At 40.4% G+C, this 16683-nt stretch overlaps 1 protein-coding gene across 2 annotated transcripts in view; it reads right to left on the bottom strand.

Moving 5' to 3' along the window:
* The window catches only part of ube4a (ubiquitination factor E4A (UFD2 homolog, yeast)), a 58817-nt gene extending 44432 nt beyond the window's left edge, over positions 1 to 14385 (bottom strand). The window contains exons 1-4 of one of the 2 annotated variants that reach the window (XM_043676496.2): positions 14294 to 14385; positions 5176 to 5337; positions 3241 to 3423; positions 2154 to 2266 (exon numbers count right to left, since the gene is read on the bottom strand). In XM_043676496.2, the coding sequence (XP_043532431.2) occupies positions 2154 to 2266; positions 3241 to 3423; positions 5176 to 5299 (420 nt within the window). In that variant the 5' untranslated portion in view covers positions 5300 to 5337; positions 14294 to 14385. Of the gene's footprint in view, positions 1 to 2153; positions 2267 to 3240; positions 3424 to 5175; positions 5338 to 11114; positions 11138 to 14293 lie in introns of those variants that run through there. The other variant, XM_043676497.2, reaches the window with a different exon arrangement.
* Between the last annotated feature and the right edge of the window lie 2298 nt (positions 14386 to 16683).

Raw genomic sequence — 16683 nt, 5'->3', positions numbered from 1 at the left:
TACCATCATTGACCTGTATGACAGTCAGCACCAGGCATGATTCTAAAAGACAGGATTCCCTTTAGGTGTCATTGATGCATTAATATATAGTCTACTGGGTGCCAGTACTCAGAGTGGAAATGCATCCACATGGTCTTGAAGTAATTTATTAGTTGAAAGGTGGCATTGGTTTTCTGCAGAAATCCATTTCCATTGTAGTTTCCAACTCTCTGGTTTCTGGACAATACTGTTCATGCCTGGCTGTCAAGACCAACTCCGGCATTAAAATCAACAAAGGTGAAAATTTCATACTTGAAAAAGGTAGTTCTCAATGAGTGCACTGAGATCAGTGTAAAAATTCATCTGTCAATCTTCAGAGTTGCAGCATCAATGCTGTTGCGTTCATCTATCCTGGCCCAACAAACTAGGACAGAAACATGGAAATCTCCAAGCCGTAAGTTCGATTCAGAGTTTCCCTCTGTTAAGTGGGATGCTAAGTAAGACTTGAAAGGACCTCCTTCCCTTATTATTTTATCCATTGTTGTTATACCAATATTAGTCCATGCAATATGGTGTCACACACTTCTAGGCTGAAACAATGAAGACCATTTAAGCTGCTTTAAAATCTACTGCTCTGTTTATCATTGCCAAGGAAGGCATCTGTCCAGATTGGACCATATTCACCAGGTGGTGCCGATCTTCGTCATGCCTCCATGACCAATAAATAATGAGAATGTGAATCAGTACATGAGAAATAGTCTACAGTTCTTTGCTGCCAATATTTTGTTCAGTTGAAAAATTTGCATAATGGAGGAGTGATACTCAAGGGGGTTTTCAAATCCAATTTTCTTCCGAAACTTATTTTGTTGTAGTGTTCCACAAGGGGAGTGTTGCTGAACAAAGACACCTTGGAATTCAGGCTCATAGCTCCTTGAAAGTGGAGTCGCAGGTAGATAGGATAGTGAAGGATATGCTTTCCTTTATTGGTCAGAGCATTGAGTATAGGGGCGAGGAGGTCGTGTTGGGGGCTGTACAGGATATTGGTTTGACCACTTTTGGAATATTGCATGCAATTCTGGTCTCCTTCCTATCAGTGAGATGTTGTGAAACTTGAAAGGGTTCAGAAAGGATTTACAAGGATGTTGCCAGGTTTGACAATCACCTGATGAAGGAGCGTCGCTCCGAAAGCTAGTGTGCTTCCAATTAAATCTGTTGGACTATAACCTGGTGTTGTGTGATTTTTAGCCAGGTTTGGAGGATTTGAGCTATAGGGCAAAGCTGAATAGTCTGGGGCTGTTTTCCTTGGAGCATTGGGGGCTGAGGGGTGATCTTATCGAGGTTTATAAAATCATGATGGGCATGGATCGGATAAACAGACAAGGTCTTTTCCCTGGGTTAGGGAAGTCCAGAACTAGAGGGCATAGGTTTAGGATGAGAGGGGAAAGATATAAAATGGACCTTGGGGCAACATTTTCAATCAGAGGTGGTGCGCGTATGGAAAGAGCTGCAATAGGAAGTGGTGAAGGCTGGTACAATTACAGTAAGGCATCTGGATGGGTATATGAATAGGAAGGGTTTCAAGGGATATGGGCCAAGTGCTGACAAATGGGACTAAATTAGGTTAGGATATCTGGTGTACATGGACGAGTTGGTCCAAAGGGTCTGTTTCAGTGCTGTACATCTCTATGACTATGAATGGACACATTTTGACACTTAGTGAGTGAATATTTGAAGGCCATTTGCTAATGGAAAATGCTAAACCTTAAGTAGATCCTGTGCTCAGCTTTCAAAGTATCCATCACACGCAAGGAACTCCTGATTTCCTCCTCTAGCCAAAGGACACAAAAGCAAATTACAGTTTTCCTGCTCAATCGACTGAGGTATGGATAGACAAAATTGGCAGACAGGAAATGCCAGCTGATCAATCATGCCAATACTCAGACTACTATAATTAAATTCTTCATTCTCCCTACAATCACAGCAGTTAGTTAAGTATAGACGTTTAGGTGCTACAAGCATGATCTCCTTTGGATTGAACTTGTTTAATACCATATCAGAAAGAGTAATAATTGTTTAGTGTGCTCTGGTAGACAGAGGACAACTTTTAACATTGACATCAAAAACAAACCTCCCAAGAAACAAAAGGAACGTCAACTGCTTGAAAAAAGTCATACCTGTTCAACATTGTTCATGTCAAGCCAATCTTGCCCATCCAGGTCAGTAGCCATATCCTCCAAATAGACACAGCGTGGTGGGATCCCATTGCCTCCCTTCAGACTGGGGTCACCTAAAACACACACCATCCAAGGTGTTTTAAAATAACGATCATCATCAGAAGCCTGAGCAGGGTTACAGGCAAAATGAGAACATCAATGTTACAGTTTAAGTGCAAAATGAGTGAAAACGAGGAAAAGTAAAAATAGGGGGTTGCAGCAAGAGAATGCAAAACATTGTCATAAATACAATAAATAAAAAACAGCAAGATTAAGTAGAAGTGCAGCAGAAAGCAAATTACTCCAGGCTCTGGACTCAGTTTAGCTCAGCTGGCTGAATTGCTATGCAGAATGACACAACAGCATTGGTTCAATGCCCGCACGAGCTGAGGTTACCATGTAAAATTATTCTACTCAACCTCTCCCTTTGCCTGAGACATGGTGACTCTCAGGTTAAAACACCATCAGTCATACCTCTGACTCTCTGATGAGACATCAACTCTATAATCTGGTAAAACTATGGCAACTTTACTTACCTGATAGGAGAAAGCGAAGACATCCTGGTGAAGGGCTTATGCCCAAAACGTCAACTCTTCTGCTCCTCGGATGTTGTCTGACCTGCTGCGCTTTTCCAGTGCTACACTTTTCAATTATTACCTAATACATTAGCCAAAACACCAGAGAAATAACTGCTCCCTTTTGGGTAAAACACTGTGTGCACACCCATATAGTCTGACAATGACAATGTCCATAACTCAGCACTAAAGTCGGAGTTACATTCTGCAAGTGCTCAGAATGGCAAATACGAGAAATCGAGAACATAACACCAATGGAATAATGGATGCACTTCTAAGGACTGAAGCTGAGGTACATTGCTCAGGGTTAGTGGAAGAGCTTTATTCTCCACATAACCCATGAGATATCAGGTCTAATAACCTTTGATATTTCCATTGGTGCGTGAAATTGAAATTGTTCCATCTTTTGGAACTAACATCCTTCACCTTGAGGAGCATAAAATTCACAGAAAAAAAATCCACTAGATACTCACTGTTGTCAAGTGTAAGAAGAAAGATGCGCTGAAGCATGTGATTAATATTGAGTTGTTCACATATTTCCTTTTGAGAGCGAAATGCACGGCTGAGGTCTGTAATCGAATCATTGTCAATGCTCTCCAAACTACTGACGTCTGAATCTTCACTGTCATAAACATCTTCTGTAGATAATGGACATTCTGGATAGGAACACATGAAAACACCGTATGCAATCACACAAACACTCAATGTTCACTACAAGATAAATATACAGCATTCAAATAATAGCCTTACATTTTCCCCAAGTTTATTCTTGTATTTCACTAGCTGACTTTAATCTTACCGGACTCTTAGGTAAAGCAATTGGTCTCTGGAATGTACAGGGGAAAACCAGCCAGATTCTGAGGGGCCCCTTCCAGAAAACAAATAGGCAGGAAACTGGCAATCATGTGGTCAGATCCATTTTTTTAAATGGTAGAGGTGAGGCAGAGGTGGTCGGGGTGGGGGGTGGGGAGAAAGAGAGAGAGAGAGAGAGAGAGAGACTCTCAGATCCATCAATTTCCTTTATATTAATTTCACCTTCTTAAAGAATTTCTTTTCCACAATGATGAAAAGTCAGAAGCTCAAACATCAGCCGCTCTCTGAAAGTTAGAAGTTTTTGTTATCTTAAGTTTCTGAAGGAACAAGGACAGCTCTTCTTATACTGTTAAATCACATTCACAGTAAAAATATTTCTTGCTATTAATCATGAGGAGATTGTTTATGAATGCCCTTATGAGAGGCAACAGGGTCCCTCTCCCTTTCTCGGTTGTGTAAATACATTTCATTCTGGTCACACTCTGCATGTTAAAGTCCTTTAAATCTACAAACAATATTCCTAAATACCATCAACATGCAAGTTTTCAACTTTACTGAACTGTCAAATACCCTCATTCTGTCAATAGCTGGTAGAAATGTTTGGATTTCTCCACTGAACAAAACTTTAGCTTTGAATAGCTGAGCTAAAGTGTTGTAAAACAGAGACAAGGTTAGAATTTCACTGTGGTCCATCTAAAGCAAAGCTCCTTCGTTTCTACATTGCAAATCATTGAGAATACACCTTAATTCTTCAAATCGTGATGGTTCACTAGAGAATTCTGATGTTTAGAAGAATGAAGGGGGAATTTCATACAAACCTATAAAATTCCAATAAAACTAGACTGTATAAATGAAGGCAGTCCATTCCCAATAACTATGGAGTCAGAAAGCTGCTGTCATTGACAACTGGTCACCACTCCACAGACCTATCAGCTACTTGTTGTCTGACAAATCACTTTTTGCACACACTCCCCCGACAGTTCATTTGCAACCAGATATCATCTACTGTTTGAATAAGCAACAATGTAACAAGCATTTTACACTAAGTATCAGCAGCTTGCATTAAAGAAAACTGGCAATCCTTTTCAAAAGTGTTCTTTTAAAACTGTCCTTTTCTCATTTCAGTTCACAATCAAAAATACAGAAAAAGAGAAAGTGCTGAGTCATGGCATAAAATGGATGAATAGGACCAACCATATTCTTCCCGTTAAGTGGGAAGATAGATCAATGGAAAAATTAGCTTTGTCTGCTTGGTTCTTGTCTATGATTCTATGAAAGCAAATCATTAATATTAAGATAGAACATAATAGGGAAAAGTAAGTGTTTAGATTTTGAAGTAAATATATATTAGCAAAACTTAAACCTGAACAAAGAACTCTGCAGTCCTGTTTAGAGCATGTTGGAACCTCACCTGATGCTAGCATTTACATTAAAAACTTTCACAGTATTGAACTGATAAAAGAAATAATGTAATTTGCTCGCTTCCAGAATTGTTTAAGTCCATTTTTCTTAATAGTTGACAAGAAGATATTAGAATTTGCAAAGCTTGATGTCAATGATCTCTTAGTTAAAAGGAAGCTCTGAAATACACTTACCTGGTGGCCCTGTAGGAAGCTGCTGTTTCTGGACAGAGGCAAACTGTTTGGCATCAGCCACAGAACTGAAGAGAGCTGCAAAGGGGTTGCGAGATATGTTATTGTTGTTCTCCTGGTCAGTCATTTCTCTTCAAAGCCCAATCCATTCAGCTCCGAAGCAGGCTGACAGGAAGATAATACAAAATACAGATGAATCACCCACTGCTGCTAAGAGTGCTGACACTTAAAACTATTTCGGCATGTCACAATATGTATACACAATTGCACTATAATACTCTAAATTGGACAAATGCATTCTTTCACTGGAGAGATTCAAACACTAAGTCAATCATCCACCTTTCTCTGCCTTAGGTAAACAAACTTTTGCTGAAGCAACCAACTACCAGCTAATCCATAACCACCTCTGCCTACCGACAGTAGGGAGCCAAAGAGAACACCCTGGCCAAGAATTGCACTTCATGGGCAATGAGCAATTGGCTGCAATTTGCACTGGTTTTCAAAAGTGTTTTTTGTCCTTCTCCCCAAATGGTTATTGGCACAAATGTAAAATTTCCCATTAATCAGTGCAATCAGGCAAAGTTTTAGAAATTAATTCTTTTATAATATCTTTGCATCAAAAATACTTCTCAAGAAGCATGGCACTCATCCACGGACTCCATCAACAAACGCATAGACCGAGACTCAATCTAACGCCCACTATAACGAACTACCAGAACCAGCAACCAAAAGCAGCAGGAACGGAACCAAATAAATTCCAGAAGACAGGACAGCAGCGCTTCACAGGAGGCTCCAAAGCACTGAAGCTGTCACCTAGCCAGGGGACGAAATGTCTGCAAATCAACTTCCTAGCTCAGCGACCATATAAACAATCAAGGCAACTTTTCAATCTATTGAAAAATAATGTTTTGATGCATTTCAAGTAATAGAATGTAAAATAAGTTTATCACAAAAAAAAGAGCACTACAATACAGACCATCACTTGTGAGCAACCCAAATTTAAATCATTCAAAATAATAAAGTAACGCACAGTATCATTTACTATTGACATTAGCTCACACAAAACAGTTCCCAAGTAAATTTTAAAAGATTTTTTTAAAATGTTGTAATTTAATCAGGCCTTCCCAAAGTGGGAGTCAGGACACTAAGTGGACTCACAAGCTGAAATTTTGAGATCATCAGCTCCAAGACAGCAATGGCAAAACATTCCCCACCCCTCCACCTACTCTCATAAGTCTCCTCCTCCTTCCCCATCATTCACCAAAGAGTCACAACAGTTTTCAAGTTTCGAAATGGAGTCACAGAGGAAAAACATCTCGGAAGCAGTAAATTAGATTTTCTCTTGTTGAAGACAATCATTCCGTAACAGTTGTATGGTGTGAATATTACTTGCTATTTATCAGCCCAAATCTGAACACGTGTCTCGGTCCTGTTCAAATGTAGCACAGACTGCTTCAGCTTCTGCAAGGTGGGACCAAAAGTGAACACCATGTAAATATCAGCAAAAATTGTCACTTCTGACCTCGATGAAAGATGTTTGATAAAGCAACCAAACTTGGCCCAACAGTTGAGTCAAAAGACAATATTCTGATGACCTCCTCCCATAATATCTTGTCAATTAGATTATTGGCTTCCACAATCACAACTATCTTCTTTTTTCCTCAGTTATGACCCCAGTCTGTGAAAACTATTTTGCCTAATACCCAATGACCTCCCATGGCTCTGAGTAACAAGGTGCTGGGTTCAAGCCACACTCTTGGGCTTGGGTATAAAAGTAAATCAAAGCTGACACTCTGCTGCAGTAATGAAGGAGTAGTGCACTGTTGGAGCTGCAAAGTTTCAATTCAGACATTAAACTGAAGTCCCATATGCTTGGTTGAATAGACATAAACAATTTTACAATTTCAAGGAACAGCGGAGGAGTTAGCACCAGTATCCCAGCCAATATTTATGCCTTAACTGATGCCAAATAAACAGGCAATCAAACAGAATACTCTTTGAAAGAGTTTTTGTGTGCAAATTGGCTGCCACGTTTCCTACATTACGACAATAACTACACTTCAAAAGATACTTCATTGACAGTAAAGCACTGGATGCCCAATAGTTGCATAATATACAATAGTTGCATAAATGTAAGCCTTTCATTTTCTTCCTCCTCATTTTAATTTCATCATTGTTCCTAGATGTCAAATTCTGCTTTTATGTAAAGGAAAATTATTCTCACTTCACTTCTTGAATTCAGTTTTCTTGCCCATGTTTGGACCAAAACACTCATGTTGCACAGTGGTTCTAGCTGAACTCAAACTAAGCTCTACCGAGCAGGTTATTATTAAGTAAATGTCACTGAATAGCATTGTTCTCAGCTTCTGTCAGAGTAGACTGATGGAATAGTAACTGGCCAAATTCGATTCTTCCGATATTTTGCGGCACCTGGCAATTTTTTCCTTTGTTGGGTAGAGGTCAGTGTTGCAGTTGATACAACTTAGCAAAGCACATGCCCAGTTCCAGACATAGGCTTTCAACATGCCAGATCTTTCAATTTTCCACATTAACAATTTCTACATATCAAGCCAGTTAATTGTCTAAGTTCTTTGTAACTAACTGATGTCACCACAGAAATGCAAATCAATCTTCCCAATAAAAAGTTAAAATATCATTGTTATATAAATCCAGAAGCATGCAATGAAAATCTCCTTTAAAGATTCACATAAAATCACACTGTTGATGATATTCTATACTGCATTCCTCAATCTTTGAGAAGTGCTTCAATTTATTTTAAAAAATCTTAAGACTGGAAGGACATATGACATTGGTAAGTGACAGGATAATTATTCTTTATGAAATTCAAATTAACTGGAATGTTTAAAAAATGTCCAATTTTCTCACCTCTGCCACTGAGTGCGCTAACAAACGCAAGGTTACTGACAAGATCACCTTCTTGCTCTCCATTAACTTCAAAACTTTTATTAGCAACTGTGACTACGTACTGGATCACGAGAAAGATTTTTGGCTGAGTTTCACCATTTTGAGCAAAGACGTCAGTCCAGGGATTGAGCCTGACAGCTAACTGGCCAGTTTGCACTGGTTCAGTGGGCAACATACAAATTAACCAAATCAATTAATCCTTGATCACTGCAGTTGTTTTAAAAAGATGGAGTGATTAAAAAAAGTGACTTATGGAGAAAGATCCATGTTTACGTAAACAGGTTAAATTAACATTCAGTTGTTAATTGTGGTTACTGAATGTTGAAACATAAATTGGATACAAATAGATTCTAAAATTCCAAATCAGGAAAGTTTTGAACAAATTCAAATTAATTTACCATTAGTCACTTATACAGTGCTTCCCAAACATTCTCCCATTGAGAACCTATTTTAAATCTTGAAAATAATTGCAACCTAGCAGTGAGTGGTGGGAAGGAGAAGAGGCTTATTACAGCAAGAGGAAGAAGCGATCAGCCATCACAGACTTGGAACTTATGATCCCAACATTTCAGCTTGAGAACTCACTTGGGATCCAGATCCCCACTTTGGGAAGCTCGACACTTATAGCCAGGATTAGAAGAAATATGTAACATCAGAAGCACATTCGTTCCAAATTTAATTTCTGTACAAATCTAGAGTGCAACCAACGGAAACAATCACCTTGGTGGGCTGCACAGTTTGCTTATGTTTTGTGATGCCACTAACCAAACAGCATTTCTGCACGATAGAACAAAGCAGCTTGCAACAGAAACCATGCTGTATTAACTGAGAACAATTAATCTGGTGTGGCAAAGCAAGGCAGCAAAGTGAAGTCAGGAACAACTACTACACAGTGTACCATTGACACAGTAAGCAATGTTCCAGTTATTCAAATTTGTTTACATCAACATGATTGAATTTCCACCACTCATCCAATGAGGCTGCAGAAGACAAACTTAAATTCTTTACTTGAGTCTCATTTTGAAGAGCTATGGTAGCTCTGAGGTTCTGGTCATCAACGACCTGCATTTCTACAGAGCCACTTGCTCTCCTGAGTTCTGAGATTACTTGCTGCTTTATGTAATGTTACAAATTCAAAGGGTCAGTAACAGGTCTCGTGCCTGAAATTCTTTATTATACAAACTTCAGGAAGGGAATACAGTCAGATGACAACTTTGGCCCTTGTGCATGATGGTGCTATGGGCAAGAGAACAGATGGAATGTGCTCCTTATATCTTTGTTCTATCAACGTATAGCTAGACTTTCTAGATTTAGGTAAGAGGGGGAAAGTGCGCAACCCATATTCAGTAAGCAGAAATAATTCATGTGTATGGCAATCTCTCAGCAGCTTAACTTAAATATCCAAACAGAATAATAGATCCCCACATGCCACAGGTAATGTTGAACAAGTCATTAGTACTTTTGTTTCTATCTGATCATTGGATGTGGGCATTGCTGAAGATGCTTTCACAAAACCGGCATGGTGGAAACTTTGGGATTTTGACCCAGCAATGACAGTCAATTTATGGGCCGTGAAAACTTTCCAGCAAAAGCACTGAAGACGTACTCCAGAACTTGCCATTCCCCGAGCCAAATTGTTTCAGCACAGTTATAACACTGGCATGTGGGAAATTGTCAAGGAATGTCCTATATTGAAAAAGGAGGACAAATCCAACCTGGCCAAAAACAGCCCCATCAGTCTACTCTCGATCATCAGTAAAGTGATGGAAGGTGCCATCAACAGTTTTATCAAGCAGCACCTAGTCAGTAATAACCTGCTCAGTGACACCCAGTTTGGGTTCTGCCAGGACCACTGCACTCCTGACCTCATTATAGCCTTGGTTCAAACACGGACAAAAGAGCTGAATTCCAGAGAGTGACAGGCCTTGACATCAACACTGCGTTCAACCAAGAGTGGCCTTAATAAAACTAGAATCAATGGATATCAGGGGGCAAACACTCCGTTGGTTGGTTTCATACAGAGGAAGATGGTTGTGGTTATTGGGCGTCAGTCATCTTAGCTCCAGGACATCTCTGCAGGAGTTCCTTAAGGTAGTGTACTGCTTCATCAATGGTCTTCCCTCCATCATAAGATCAGAAGTGAGGATATTCATTGATGATTGCACAATAATATCTCATAATAAATTGATTAGAGAATTGTTTCCTGCAGCAAGAAACTCACCACCTGATTCCCCAAAGCCTGTCCATAATCTACAAGGCACAAGTCAGGGGTGTGATGGAATACTATCACTTGCCTGGATGGGTGCAGCTCTAACAACACTCAAGAAGCATTACACTATCCAAGACAAAACAACCCCCTGACTGGCCCAACATCAAGAAGCATTGACTCTCTCCAACACTGATGTTCAGTAGCAGCACTGTATATTGTTGGGAGGCAACAGCCTAATGGCATTACCACTGAACTGTTAATCCAGAGACCCAGATGACGATGTGGGAACCCAGCTTTGAATCCTGCACAGTAGACGGCAGAATTTGAATTCAATAAAAATGTCAAATTCAGAGTCTCATGATGACCATGAATCCATTGTTGATTGTCAGAAAAGTCGACCTGGTTTACTGATGCCTTTTAAGAGAATGAAACTGCCATCCTTTCCTGGTTTGGCCTACATGTGACTCCACACCTATAGAAATAAGGTTGACTCTTAACTACCCTCTGGGCAACAAGGGATGGGCAATAAATGCTGGCCTAGCCAGCGACGCCTCACCCTGTGAATGAATTCTTAAAAAACTATCTGCAAGACACGCTGCAGAAATTCACCAAAGATCCTCAGACAGCATCTTCCAACTCTCAAACACTCCCATCCAGAAGAAAAAGTGCAGCAGATACGTGGGAACATGACTACCTGCAAGATCCCCTCCAAGCCACTCACCATCCTGACTTGGAAATATATCACCACTCTTGCACTATCACTGAGTCAAAGTCAGAGAAATCCTGCCTAAAGATATTGTGGACCTACCTGCAGCACATAGACATCAGCGGTTCAACAAGGCCACTCACCATCACTCAAAGTAAGTAAGTTAGCTCGCTGAGCTTAAAGGTTTGTTTTCAGACATTTCGTCACCATTCTAGATATCATCAGTGAAAGTCTCCAGTGAAGCACTGGTGTTGTGTCCCGTCTCTCCATTTATTGGTCTTGGTTTCTTAAGGAGGGTGATGTCATTTCCGGCTCTTTTTTTCAAGGGAAGGTAGACAGGATCTAAATCGATGTGTTTATTAACGGAGTTCGGGTTAGAATGCCATGTCTCTGATTCTTGTGCGTGTCTTTGTTTCGCCAGTCCTCAGATGTATGTGTTGTCCCAGTCAAAGTGGTGTCCTTCTTTGTCTGTATGTATAGAAACTAGTGATAGTGGGTCGTGTCTTTTGGTGGCCAGTTAGTGTTCACGTATCCTGGTGGCAAGTTTCCTGCTTGTTTGACCAATGTAGTGTTTTTTACAATTCTTCCATGGTACCTTGTAAATGACGTTGGTTTTGCTGGTAATATCTAATGGATCCTTTAGGTTCATTAGTTGCTGACCAGCAAAACTAACGACTTGATGCAAAGTGAGGGGAGTCCTGGGAGACATTGAAAGTTAGCCTTGCATTTATAAAGCACCATTCATGACCTCTGGATGCCTCAAAGTCCTTCACAGCCAATGATATACTTTCAATGCACAGTCACAGTTCTGATGTAGAAAACCAACCGCAGCAGCAAATCTGCACATCGCAAATTCCCACAACAGCAATGTGAACTATACAGATAATCTTTTTTTATGATGTTTGTCAAGCAATAAGCATTGGCCAAAACATTTGGAGAACTTTCTTCCTCTTCTTCCAAATAATGCTGCAAGATATTTAACATCCTCCTGCAGGGACAGATGGAGATTTATTTTGATGTTACATCCTAAAGTCAATCTAGTACTCCCTCAGCAATGGACTGTCACCCAAAACTTTTTTGCTGAAGTCTCACAAAACGGACACAAAGTTTCTGGCTTAGATAAGCGCACCAACCCACTGAGGTCCAAAGATAATACTGCCTTCCAACCATAATACATTTACCATCCGTGCATCAAATTACTCCTATTTTGTATTCCAAAATGTTAGTTTCTGAATTAACTCCACTGGTTTGGTAACAGAATGAATTAGCAACAACAGCTCTGCCAAATTCCAAGGAAGTCTAATCTGTAGACTAACCACTTACTCAGTGAAATAAAACATTACTCCAGATTGACTCTTAGTTTAACCTCTCTTTGAACTCCATGCCTATCCTTTAGACTCTTCTGGACAAGGTAAAGTTGCTCATCAGGTACATTATTCACATTCCTTTTAGAATCCAAAACAGTGCATTCAAATCACATCTCAATCTATGCCATGGCATCTTATAAACCAACATCTCTCTTTCACTAATTGAAAGAGAATTAGTCAGAATTCTGATTCAAAATATTCTAACTCTGAGCAATTTAACAAAGCAAGATTCTTGCTGGGAGTGCAGGGAAACCCTTTATAAAAGTCTAATGACCATGAAAAGTCTTCCAAGCAACTTAAATGAAATTAAACCGTCTTGGCTTTAATTCAGGCAGTAGCACATATACACTGTGAGAGGTCAGTGAACTGGTCTCCCTTATTCTGCAGATCTGAGAAAAATAAGTTTGCAGATGACACCAAAATTGGAGGTGTGGTGGACAGTGAAGAAGGTTACCTCTGATTACAAAAGGATCTTGATCAGATGGGCGATGGGCTGAGAGGTGGCAGATGGAGTTTAATTCAGATAAATGCGAGGTGCTGCATTTTGGAAAAGCAAATCTTAGCAGGACTTGCACACTTAATGGTAAGGTCCAAGGGAGTGTTGCTGAACAAAGAGACATTGGAGTGCAGGTTCATAGCTCCTTGAAAGTGGAGTCACAGGTAGATATGATTGTGAAGGCAGCATTTGGTATGCTTTCCTTTATTGGTCAGAGTATGGAGTACAGGAGTTGGGAGGTTATGTTACGGTTGTACAGGTCATTGGTTAGGCCACTGTTGGAATATTGAGTGCAATTCTCATCTTCCTATCGGAAAGATGTTGTGAAACTTGAAAGGGTTCTGAAAAGATTTACAAGGATGTTGCCAGGAATGGAGATTTGAGCTAAAAGGCGAGGCTGAACAGGCTGGGGCTGTTTTCCCTGGAGTATCGGAGGCTGAGGGGTGACCTTATAGAGGTTTACAAAATTCTGAGGGGCATGGATAGGATAAATAGACAAAGTCTTTTCCCTGGGGTCGGGATGTCCAGAACTACACGACATAGGTTTAGGGTGAGAGGGGAAAGATATAAAAGAGACCTAAGGGGCAACCTTTTCACACAGAGGGTGGTACATGTATGGAATGAGCTGCCAGAGGAAGTGATGGAGGCTGGTACAATTGCAACATTTAAGAGGCATTTGGATGGGTATATGAATAGGAAGGGTTTGGAGGGATATGGGCCGGGTGCTAGCAAGTGGGACTAGATTAGGTTGGGATATCTGGTCGGCATGGACAGGTTGGACCAAAGGGTCTGTTTCCTTGCTGTACATCTTTATGACTCTAAATAGGAGAGAGGGTTGAAGAGAGAATCAGAGTGAGCTCTTGAGACAAAATACATATTTAACTCTCTAGTATACAAAAAGAAACAATGAATTATCAGCAAGTGCAGAAAGCCTGGGTCAAGTCTGGCTCAGAGAGAGAAATAAAACTGCCTGAGACGTGAGGCCTGCAAAGACAGTACAGGACAGAGAGGAGGGAGGGAGGAGGGAGGAGGGGGGTGGGGGGGAGATCTCTTTGAAAATTAAACATTTATACCAAATATTAAAATATTCACAGGAACGAGCTACCGGATTTTATCAAAAGAACAAGACACAGGACGAGTTTCTAACCTCAGAGGACTGAGAAAAGTTGGGAGCTGGGAGGACCATGCATTGAAATAAGAAGTGATAAAATAAATAATATAACTGAAGGAGAGCAGGCCCAGGGATCCCAGATGTGGAGGAGCTGGGGGGGGGAGGGGGGGACTTTCCCCGCCACTGAGGGAAGGATCTGTATTTCCGGATGAAGTGATGTTATAAACATTCACCGGGATGGCTTGTGGCCGAGGCTGAGGGCAGGTGGAAAGGGAGGCAAACGGTCCCGGCTCGAGCCCGCCCTTACCTGGGGCTCCGCTGCTCGGTGATGGTGGCGGCTCCGTCTGTCCGTCACACGGAGGCCCGGGCTCCTCAGCGTGCGCGCCCCCGGGGATCCGGGCCTGCGCACGCACCGGGCTCGCGGGCGAACGCGTCACAGCTGCACGACGTCACGCAGGCGCACTGTGGGCCCATCAGGTTTACAACAACAACTGAAAGGATGCTGGAGGTCTGGAGTCAGCACAGTAACTGCTGGGCTAGAACATTGTGGCTTAGCCCAGAGTACAGTTTGTGATGATGCTGTTCCTCTGACAAGGTTATGTTGTCCAGAGGGATCATAAAGGCACAGGTCCCAATACGTCTGGGTTTATCTACTTGAAGAAGCTTTCAAGTTTTTTTAAAAAAGCACTTGCACAATGAAAGTTCTCCCAGTTCAGGGTTTGGTTTTAGAAAGCTGTTTTGTTTGTAGCAGCTAGTCAAGTATGGGCTGGGAACCCATAGAAACAGCTCCATGCTGATCATCTCTCTCTCTATCTGACATCTCTCCTGTGAGAACCTGTGTTTGATTTGACATTTTTTTTGCCAAGGGGGTGTTTATGGGGATGTAGCAAGTATTTGGAACAGCGTCAGTAAGTTATGATTCGGAGATGCCGGTGTTGGACTGGGGTGTACAAAGTTAAAAATCACACAACACCCAGGTTATAGTCCAACAGGTTTAATTGGAAGCATTAGCTTTCGGAGCGACGCTCCTGACAATCACCTGATGAAGGAGCGTCGCTCCGAAAGCTAGTGTGCTTCCAATTAAACCTGTTGGACTATAACCTGGTGTTGTGTGATTTTTAACTCAGTAAGTTATGTTATTCTAAATTCGGTTTTATTTTGCTTGTGTATAAATAAATTCTGTTTTGTTTAAAACTGAGTTTTTGGGCCATTCACATTACTCCTGGAATATCCACACTATATCTACTTAAAAGAACTGGAAACGTTAGGGTCTGGGCCACCCTCTTGAAATGTTTTGAGGAGGTTTGGCCTGGTCCATAACAAGTTCCAGAAGGTAGCTCACCTTCTCAAAGGCATCTAGGGATGGGAAATGTCCACAGACCACATATGAATTTTTTAAAAAGTTATCATTAATTCTCAACTTTATATGTTCAGAACAGGAGGATCAAGTTACAAGCGTCGCAAAGTTTCCAAAAACTCAAGAACAGGCAATGCTCAACAGGAATAAAAACAGTAATTACTGGATAATTGACATCATAGTGGATTCAAAATGTTAGCTCTATTTTTGTATCTTTTGAATGGGACTTTAAACTAAGGTCCCCTTGGGTACAATAAAAGCTACTGAACGCAAAAAGCAAATACTTCTGCTGGTGTTATTGCCAACATTGCTCCTTTAATCAGTACCAAGGAAACCACATTTTGAAGATTAATTATGAGTTATTTTGGAAGACAGTTGATCAGATACTGCATAAATAAGAGTCATTTGCTTGTTTCTATACAGAAGAATATTTATTTTAAAAACACAATCATTTTTTGTGATCTTCAGCCATCTAGTTGTTTAGCTTCTCTACATAAAAGGGGCAATCAGTATTCCGAAGAATGAATTTTTTTCAGTATTCATTCACAGAATGCAGCCAGCACTGGCAATCCCAATATTTATTGCAGGTCCCTAATTGGTCATGACAGAATGGTAGTGGGATTTCTTACCAGCTGTTGAATTACATTGTTCGGCTGTTCCTAAGGCAGGAAGAGTAAATCACATTTCTGTGGAGTCACATATATGCTAGAAAAGTAAAAATGGCAATTTTGTTTCCATATATGGTATTAGTGTACTAGATGGGTTTTTAATGTAATCTGTAGTTCTATACTCACCATAACTGATCTTAGCTTTTTATTCCAGATATTATTTGTTTGAATTTGATTTCCAAGCGCCCCCACAAACACAGTGGGATTTGATTCATGGGCTGAGAGCATTAGTCCAGTGATCCAGTCAACTAGCCCATCAGTGTGCTATCATACAACTAAAGCCTGTTCCTCAGAACTTTCTGAGAGAAATCTTATTTGTTATAGACACTATAGTTGTGGGATAAATTTACTCAGTTATGAAATTACCATATAAATTTGATCATTGCACTGAATTTCCAATCTTTCACATTGTGTACTTTTAAAAAAAATCTTTGTAAACATCTAGTCAACAAATTTAGCCTATACACAATAGTCAAGTGGTATTATGTCCTTGTTGACTGACAGAGGAGTGTAGTAGACATATATATTTTTATGTAGGAGTTTATTTGCAATTTGGGATTATCTGTTAGACCCAGGCTGTGCTAACCCATTTAACAGAAGCATATATAGCTGCAGAATTAGTTCAATAAAGACATCTGCAAACTTGCATTCAGCTGTAAAATTAAATAAAAT

The sequence above is a fragment of the Chiloscyllium plagiosum genome, unplaced genomic scaffold, assembly GCF_037043375.1.
Source record: "Chiloscyllium plagiosum isolate Xiang-an unplaced genomic scaffold, Cpla_swu_hap1 HiC_scaffold_29, whole genome shotgun sequence".
NCBI classification, from domain to species: domain Eukaryota; kingdom Metazoa; phylum Chordata; class Chondrichthyes; order Orectolobiformes; family Hemiscylliidae; genus Chiloscyllium; species Chiloscyllium plagiosum.
This window is presented reverse-complemented; position numbering and strand designations above follow the sequence as displayed.